This window comes from Anolis carolinensis, chromosome 5 (genome assembly GCF_035594765.1).
Source record: "Anolis carolinensis isolate JA03-04 chromosome 5, rAnoCar3.1.pri, whole genome shotgun sequence".
NCBI classification, from domain to species: domain Eukaryota; kingdom Metazoa; phylum Chordata; class Lepidosauria; order Squamata; family Dactyloidae; genus Anolis; species Anolis carolinensis.
Window position 1 is genome coordinate 132,270,141 of NC_085845.1, and position 9,779 is coordinate 132,279,919.

At 39.8% G+C, this 9,779-nt stretch overlaps 1 protein-coding gene across 1 annotated transcript in view; it reads left to right on the top strand.

Annotated features, from left to right (window-relative positions):
- trabd (TraB domain containing) overlaps nt 1-7,002 on the top strand; it is a 35,264-nt gene extending 28,262 nt beyond the window's left edge. Inside the window, exons 9-10 of the mRNA XM_003221312.4 lie at nt 1,345-1,456; nt 3,525-7,002. Of these exons, the coding sequence (XP_003221360.2) occupies nt 1,345-1,456; nt 3,525-3,702 (290 nt within the window). The 3' untranslated portion in view covers nt 3,703-7,002. The remainder of the gene's footprint in view (nt 1-1,344; nt 1,457-3,524) is intronic.
- The last annotated feature ends 2,777 nt before the right edge of the window (nt 7,003-9,779 follow it).

Consider the following 9,779-nt stretch of genomic DNA (forward strand, 5'->3'; position numbering starts at 1 on the left):
GTCTGGAGAACAAGCCCTATGAGGAGAGGCTTAAAGAACTGGGCATGTTTAGCCTGCAGAAGAGAAGGCTGAGAGGAGACATGATAGCCATGTACAAATATGTGAGGGGAAGCCATAGGGAGGAGGGAGCAAGCTTGTTTTCTGCTGCCCTGCAGACTAGGACACGGAACAATGGCGTCAAACTACAGGAAAGGAGATTCCACCTGAACATCAGGAAGAACTTCCTCACTGTGAGGGCTGCTCGGCAGTGGAACTCTCTCCCCCAGACTGTGGTGGAGGCTCCTTCTTTGGAGGCTTTTAAACAGAGGCTGGATGGCCATCTGTCGGGGGTGCTTTGAATGCGATTTCCTGCTTCTTGGCAGGGGGTTGGACTAGATGGCCCATGAGGTCTCTTCCAACTCTACTATTCTATGATTCTATGGTTCCCAAATAATTACTAAATGCATAACATGGCCTTATACACTTTGTCTTCCCCATTTTAGCTTGCAATGAAGCTATGAATGACTGAGGTTCTTCCAGGCAGGGGGGAATCTTTTTATCCCACCACTGCCACCAAATTGCAAAGATGTTATTATTATATATTTTATATCCACTGCCACCACTTTTTAAAGATGTTTTTATTTTAAACGCTGCCACCAGAGGTAAAGATGTTTATAATGCGGTCACCAGATGTTAAGGGGATTATCAACTCTTGCCACCACTATTGGAAGATGTAGCCACTAGCTACTTAGAGAGGAGACTTTTAAATCTTTATTTTTCTTCCTTCTTGTTTACTTTTGATGGTAATATAGATTTCAGAAACTGAGATGTTAAAAAGAACAATAACACGTTTATTCAGGCACAGGCTTAATGGTTACAGTAACTTTCTCTTTAGAGGCACTTTGGTTAACAGTTGCAAAGCTAGAATGAGGTGTTTCAAACTTCAAAATATTACTTCCTCCTTTACTGCTTTAACCTGCAGTCACCCTGTGAATTTCAATCACAGACTATCTGTTCCTTATCTGGAAACAGACTACCTTAAAATAAGCCACCAAACTTATTTTAAACTGATTCAAAATCCAACCTTTGAGCCACCCTGATTCTCCAACTGAGAATCAGCCTTCCCTGTGCTTCAACAGAACACAGACTGACCGCTTTTTAAAAAACTCCCTCCTTTTTCTCCAAACGGCGGTTGGCTTCGCCCTCGTTACTATGGCAACCTGCCTCAGAATGCTGAGCTGGCTACCATCCCCCAAGCACTGGTGACTCTAATACTTACCCTTTTAAACATAGTTAAACATGACTTTTAAAACACAATTAAACATGACATCTGTAAACTAAAAAAATTCACACTTCTTTACATAGCTGAACCCAGAAGATGTGTCCCCTCTGTTGTCGTTGGAGTGGTTGGAATGGGTCACGTGCCTGGAATAGAAAAGAACTGGAACACTGACTTGAACATCCAGGAAATAATGAGGTAATTCTATCTATTGAAGGTTTATTGTTTCACTTATAAGCCATGACGTCTACACTTAATCTGAAGATCAGGAGAAGAAAACCAATGCAAAGGCACAGAGATAGGCTGTGAGGAACTAGAATGTAAAGGAAACAAAATAGATATCTTGTTATCCAGGTGTTAAAGTGAAGTAGGAGATGGATATTTAGAAGAGAGGCTATTATGCCATTATCAGCATGAAACATGTGACTGGAAACAGTTATTATATAAATAGACATATGGGAATTGGGAGGGGGTGCGTTTCTGTACAAAGGCCTGAAAACTTAGTTCCAATATGCAAAGTGTGGAGGGGATACGTAAACAATGAATTTGCCACAAGTATATATATTCGTGCATGCATATATAGCACTGACCAACACACATTTTGATGCCTGAAAAGTTAGCCCTGTTTCTGGGTATATTTGACCTGCTCATTCCAAAAATGGCACCAGTTTTCCCCTATTAGCTCTAGTTTTTGAGATACAGAGCATATGTCATATACCAATCGTCATCTGCTCATCCATAGAAAATCATGATAACAGTATCTAAGAAACTACAACTGATTTGGTCTATCCACTGCAATTTTCTGAATCAGCACCCGAAATAACCCCAGAAACAGTCTTAAAAACCAAGATGTCAAGAGATTTTTTGTTATTGTGCTGTGTTGTTGTTGCTGTTGTTGTTATTATTATTATTGTTATTATTATTGTTGTTATTATTATTATATTGTGCTATGGTAATAAAATAATATATTGTATATACATATATTGATACTAATATTATAACGTAATGCAATATAATACTAATAATAATACAGTATAATAATATTAATTATATATTATATATTAAATGTAATATTACTAATGATATTACAGAATAGTGGTATAGTACAATATAGTAATATATAACACTAATATTGTGCTATGCTAATGATATATATTGTATGTACATATAACTTGTAAGCCGCTCTGAGTCCCCTTCGGGGTGAGAGAGGGTGGGGCATAAATGTAGTAAATATTATTATTAAATATTATGAGATAAACGGTAAAAAAAAGTTTTGCATGCAATTCATTCCCAGTTAATGTTGACCCTGAGGTGAACTTATCACAGGGTTTTTTGGCAGGATTTATTCTTTCCTCTTTCAGCCTTTAAACAAAAGCTGCTGATGGGGTGGGGGTGCTACTGAGATGACGGTGGAAGGGGATTTCTATGGGAGAGAAGTGCCCCACAATTTTTCCTATTTACATGGCACCCAGTTGACTAATGGAGGGACTGTACTAGGAGAAAGAAGGCACTTGATTGCCAGCTAGACATCTCAGGATGGTGAAAGGGGCTGATTTCCCAATACCTGGGACAATGTGGCCTCCTTTCCCTACACTGGGTGACACCAAACCTAGTGACACCACTGATTCTAGAACATATAACAAATGCATTGTTAATTCATACCCCAATCTGAAGAATCTGGATCATACCAAAGGCCTGTTTAACCTGATGTTGTATTCACACACTTGGCCAGTGAAATGCCCACAGAAAGCCTACCGCTGCACTGCCTACCACACTCTCTGCAAATGAATCTCGCTTCATGAAAATGGCATATTGGCATCCTGACTAGTATGACTGCATCCCCCTTGAATGTACCCAGTCTTCTTCCAAGTTGCTCATGCTCACTAAATGTTAGTGACAGCTTTCAAACTAGCAAATGTGGTGTTAGGGCATAATAACAACAACAACAACAACAACAACTTCTTTATTCTTGTATCCCACCACCATCTCCCCGGAGGGACTCAGGGAGGCTCACATGGGGACAAGCCCAACATATAACATAAGTTTAAAACACAGTACATGAAGTGAATTAAAACAATATAAACAAAATAAATATACAACAGCATAAAACACATCAATTACTTTAACCCTCCTGAATTGTGGCTAATGGTAACATCAAAGTGTTTTAGTCAAGCAATATGTAGGGTCCTTTCTCTTCACACACACATAAACACATGTTTAGTATAACTGAATGGTAAACTCCTTTTCCCCTTTTCCTTTTTTTTAGTGTGCCTCCTCCATCAACTGCCAGCAAGATCCTCAAGCTTGTCATAAAGACTACTGTATTTGGACTAATGGGTTATGGCTGCTATCGGGTGGGACGAAGGACAGTTCAGCTTATTCTCTCCTTGCCCGTTGCCCAGAACTATCTTCAGAAACTGGCAGATGTAAAACCTCAGCCTTGAATTGGAAGACTGTGATGTATTGGGGCAAAATGCAAGAGGGATAACAACAAGGGATAAAATTACTGTGTCTCTGCCCCATGGTTTCACCTGATGCTGTGTTACCACATAATCCATGGATTGACATTAAAGGCTACACCAGCTACGACCTAACTGAATGAGCATTCACCAATCAACCTGATTAAATGTGTGGCATAAAAGTATATGCCGGTATAAGGTACCTAAAGTATGTACACATATATTATAGTATTATGTGTATATAACATATTTATAAAGATTATGAAAGTGTACAGAAACAACAAGGAGTGTAATATTGATGGACGCAATCAACAAGTGATTTTTGTTGTGCAAGTGTCATTTAAATGAATCCAAGTTGTAAGAGGATTCTATTCTTCATTTCACTGAGGCTTGCACAAAAGTACTTGCTTGTGAATTTGGTCTAGAGCAATGTTAACTTGGAGGGTTTTTTTGGAATACAGTTTACAGAATCTCTCAGCCAGCATGGCTATTGAAGGATTCTGGAACTTGTGCTTCAAAAATTTCTTCTCCAGGCTCTGGTGAAGAGGAGCAATATGCTAGTTGTGTTCCTATTAGAAAGCACAGGGGCCTTCAAAGCCATGTGTTTTTTTGGTATTAATAATAGCAAGTTGTCCTTCCTGGTGCCAAGCACCTATTAAAAAATATTTAGAAGGACCTCTTCTTACTGGAAGACTTTTCTACATAGTGGCTTTTTTGTAAAAAGACAAAAGAAAAAAACGCAAAACAATAAATACTGCAAAAGCTTTTGAAATATCAAATGTGCTAGCTATTGTTGATTGACCTCTATCTCTTATAAGCCTTACTGACTACAAAATAAAGAAGTTGCCTTTTCCATTGTACCAAGTGGGTCTGATCCAGCCAAATTTAAACACCAAAAACCACCCGTTTTGATGGAAAGTCCATCCGCTTCAAATCTGTTTAATTGTGGCTGGGTTGTTCCATTTGCTTTTCTGGCCTCCTTAAGAGGCCTCCTTTTTTCTTGATTGAAAAAGTTCAGCTGCAATCGCTCTGCTTTTCTCTTTCCATTTCAATTGCTGCTGGTTAATTATGTTTACAGAGTACACAGTTCCTCTTTGAGTAATTGTGTTCAGATTGTTACGCCAATTCCTATTGGCAGGAAATTTAGTACCAGAAAATCATTGAGGAACTCACTAGCGCTTGCTTCAGCCTGGTGTTCTTGAGAGATGATGAACTGCAACTCCCATTGTGCTAGCAGCTCTGCTTACTGCTCTTTATGGAAATCAACCTTCACCACATCTGAAAAACACCACGTTGTTGAAGGCTGCTGTAGATGTTTTGACTCGTCTCCTTTGGGGAAAAATCAACATGGAACTGATGCAAATGTCATATTTACCCTTTATTTCTTGGATGCCATGTGAGCTATTTATCATAGTTCTAGTCGAATGTAATAAAATACTGATTCAAAAATAAGTGGAATGTTACACTAATAGAAATCAATCAGTATTTGGGAAACATCTGGGGTTTTTGCATGTAGCGTCATTTTACAATTGTTCCAACTTTTTTAACATCTACGTTTATTTTTAAAAAATGTTTTGTCATGTATCTTTTGTAGACATTTATATGCCCATACGATTGCTTCTGAGTGTGTCTTACTTGATGACATGCCTACCGAATTCCAACGTCATAAAAATTGTGACGGTTGCATTGCCCTGTAAAAATATCTTGCCTACTGTATTTTTTATACAAACGCACAATGTCTGACGAAAATGCAATTTCTAACCTTAATCATCCTTTCCCTTCCTCTTCCTTTGGGAAGATGTAATTTGAATACTAATCTCAATAAGATCCATAGCTTGGTTGTGTCTTGGGGGGAGGGGGGGGGGAGTTTCCTAAGCCATTGTGCAAAAGATACCATTGCAGCTTGTCTTTTGAAACGCTCATATGCATGTCTTATTTTTTAATTGCTGGGCATAGTCTAGCAGATGTAAGCACATTTATGTCCCACTGTAAAACCAGTAGGTCTTTCTTGTAATTAACCATGTTACAATCGTGCCTGGTTTGGATTCTTACCTTTAAAGAGGCAGTAGATTTGATCTCTTACTGGTAATAATGCATAACATTGCTTAGGGAAGTCCCTAATGATCTGAATGGGACTTACAATTATTTATGATGGAATTTATGGACGATTGATACAAATTAGTTGTACTAACTGACCCATTTCTTTCCATCATCCACCCATAGACTGTACATTCTGACATCACTGAAACTTGACCATTCTTTTAAAAATCATGTATTAGAATTGTATCTGGGATGAGGAAAAAAACTAGTACTCCAAGTTAATAATGTTTGAGACTTAATTCCAGTCACTGAATTGAATTATTATGTCCAGAGGACACATTTTTGAAATGGTAAACTATACTAACTGCAAGCCTTGTATGAGTAATTATCTTTATACATACCCTCCATGACAAATCAAGTTCCCTACTTGCTCAATAGAAGGTAAAAGGTATAAATCCACCCAAAATGTGAAGAGAACTAAAAGATGATGTTGTCAGTTTTTTTCTATCTCATACAGGTTGACTGATGGATGGCTTTTTGGGGAAAGGAAGGAGACATTGAGCTTGAGAGTACCATATGTAAACAGTTATTTTCTAATTGGAATAATTGCCCAAACAGAGTCTCTCTTTCTTAAAACATTAAGGTGGTAAAGCCTCTTCTTACTAAATCTCTCTGCCAGGATTTATTTGGGTTCTTATACTAACAGAAGAGATCCATCTTGGAATCCAGGAAAGGGTGATTTTCTTCTCCTATCAGACTGAAAACTCTGCTTTAGATAATTTCTTAGCCCCCTAGAGGAGATACTAAAGACATGTGGGACATTTTATAGAAGAAAACAATATTTTTCCATTAGTACAACTTCTCAGTGTAATCTTGGTCCCAAGAGTTAAGAAATAAACGGATGCTTTAGAATGATAATCCTTCCAAAATTACTGTACTCTTGGGCTACAAGTTAAACCATGGGATGGAGAAGGTATCAAGCTTAACATCTTTAAACAAAACATATCAGAAGCCTGTAAATCTTTTTTTAACCTGGTCTCCTACTGCCATCTTGTAGCTTTGAGTAGATTATGTTTGCTTTACAGTATTGAGAATTGAAAGGCAAATGGCAAATATATGAGCCTTAAACTTGAATGGACTAATGTTAAATGAGGTACGGGAGGCACAATTGTGCTGTATTTCCACATGCCAAAAAAATAAATAAAAGAACAATAATAAAATGGCTACCTGTGCACAGGCATTTCATCTTTGGCAGTGGACTATGTGTTGTTTTTCCACCACAAAAAAGTATGTGTGATGCATGTTTCTGGGTCACTTTGCGTTGCAATAATACACATAATCATGTATTCAGATTAAGAGTAATTCTCATACAGCAGCATAGGACATGTTTGCCCGCTGCTTGTTTTGTTGCAGAATCCAAACAATACATGTACAAAGTAGACGGTTACACAAAATTATCACCTGCACTATTGTATTAAAATCCAGTTTCAACTACTTATATGCACTTCTTTCTACAAATGAATGACCAGACAAGATATATTGATTACTGCCAGTTTTTGTGTCCCAAACCTATTCGTACTGAAAGTGTACTTCAGCAAACTGATGCAGCATGGCAGAAACAAAGTGGTGTAGTTGCCACTTGATTTGGTTCTGTAATACAAGAACTGTACTTTTTATTTTATTGAAATTCACAATGTCCTACAGCTTATAATGTACATTTTTAATTGTAGCCCATGAGGCTTGAGAGAGTGGCCTGTGGAAATGCTGCTTAGCTTTAAACAGCATGGACATGACATGATTGAAGGCTGCTCATCGCCAGCAACTCTCCCATTTTCATTGTGTAGACAATACCAATAGCATACAGTTCTTCTGAAAGTCCTGATCTTCCATTTACAAAAAAGGGTATTTATTTATTTACTATATTTCAACCCTGCTCTATCCCACCCTGAAGGGGACTCTTCAGCTTCAAATTTGGCAATTATTCAATGCCACATTTCACATAAGAAAACAGTGCATAACACAATTAAACTGTAAAATCAATAAACATATAAATACCATTAGAACATATGAAAAACATAGCACCAGTCCAGAGTCATTGTCCCAGCTGCTTTATTTATATCAGTACTGTCAAAGTATATTGCACTGTAATTAAGCTACTCCATGCCTGGTTCCACAGCCAGGTTTTAACTTTTTTTTCTGAAGACCAGGAGGGAGGAGGTTGATCTGATCTACTGGGGAGGGAGTTCCACAGCCAAGGGGCCACCACTGAGAAGACCCTGTCCCTCATCCCCACCAGTCACACCTGCGAAGGAGGTGGGACTGAGAGCAGGGTCCCGGTAGATCTTAATGTCCAGACTGGTTCATAGAGGGAGATTCGTTCAGACAGGTAAGCTGGGCCAAGATTGTTTAGGGTTTTATAGGCTTAAGTCAGCACTCTGAATTGTGCTCGGTAGCAGACTGGCAGCCAATGGAGCTGACGTAACGGGGGGGTTGTATGCTCCCTGTACGCCGCTCCAGTGAAGAATCTGGCTGCCTCCTGTTGGATGACTTCAAGCTTCCAAACAGTCTTCAAAGGCAACCTCATGTAGAGCACGTTGCAGTAGTAAATTCGAGATGTTACGAGAGCATGGACTACCATGGCCAAGTCTGGCTTCTCAACTGGCGCACAAGTTTTAATTGTGCAAAAGCTCCTCTGGCCCCGCCGAGACCTGAGGCTCCAGGCTCAGCAAGGAATCTAGGAGAACTCCCAAGCTGCAAACCTATGATTTCAGGGGTAGTGTAACCCTATACTCTATTTGGCCTTGCGACTGACTTGGAGTACCTCTGTCTTGTTAGGATTTAATTATAATTTGTTCGCCCTCATCCAGATCATCACAGCTGCCAAGCATTGGTTCAGGACCTGGACAGTCTCCTTGGCAGCCGCTAGAAAGAAGTAATAGAGTTGGACGTTATCTGCGTACCGATGGTATCGAACTCCAAAACTCCAGATGATTTCCCCCTTGCTGCTTCATGTAGATGTTAAACAACATGGGAACAACACTCAGCCCTGCGGGGGACTCCTCAAGACAATGGCTGAGGGCCCAAGCATGTGTCCCCTCCAGGAAGGACCAGAGCCACTGCAGAACAGTACCTCCAAGTCCCAATCCCACTAAGCCCTCCAGGAGGATACTGTGGTCTATGGTATCTAAGGCCACTGAGAAGTCCAAGAGAACCAACAGGGACACACTCCCCCTGTCAAGTCCTCTACATAGATCATCCACTAAGGAGACCAAGTCTGTCTCAGTTCCATGACCAAACTGTGATGGATCTAGATAATAGTATCTTCTAAGAACACTTGGAGTTGCGAGGCAATCACACGTTCTAAGACTTTACCCAAAAAAGGGAGACTGGAAACTGATCAAAAGTTTTAAAAAATTTGCCAACCCAATGGGAACATCCCAATAACTGTTCTATGATTTTGTGGTGTAGATCAGAGCTTCTAAGACTTTTCAGTTCGTAACCCCCCTATAAGCCCGAGAAATTTGTATGTGGCCCTGGGTATATATAGGTATATAAAATAGGTATGGAAATTAAACATTTGCTGTTAACAAATCAGCACTGGCAAGGCTTGCTAAACATACCGAGTTTCCTTTCTATGAAGTACAGCTGAAGCATCTTCTGCAGATTAAACACTGCACAATCGTCACTGAATCAATCACATGGTCTGCAGCCCCTCCCACTGTCTTAAGTCCATAGAGCTAAGAAAACTACAAACCAAATAAGGCATAAAGGTAAAGGTTTCCCCTGACGTTAAGTCCAGTCATGTCTGACTCTGGGGGTTGGTGCTCATCTCCATTTCTAAGCCGGAGCCGGCGTTGTCCGTAGGTCTCCAAGGTCATGGGGCCGGCATGACTGCATGGAGCGCTGTTACCTTCCCGCCGGAGCGGTACCTATTGATCTACCGGTGCTCACATTGGCATGTTTTCGAACTGCTAGGTTGGCAGAAGCTGAAGCTAACAGTGAGCGCTCACTCCGCTCTGGGA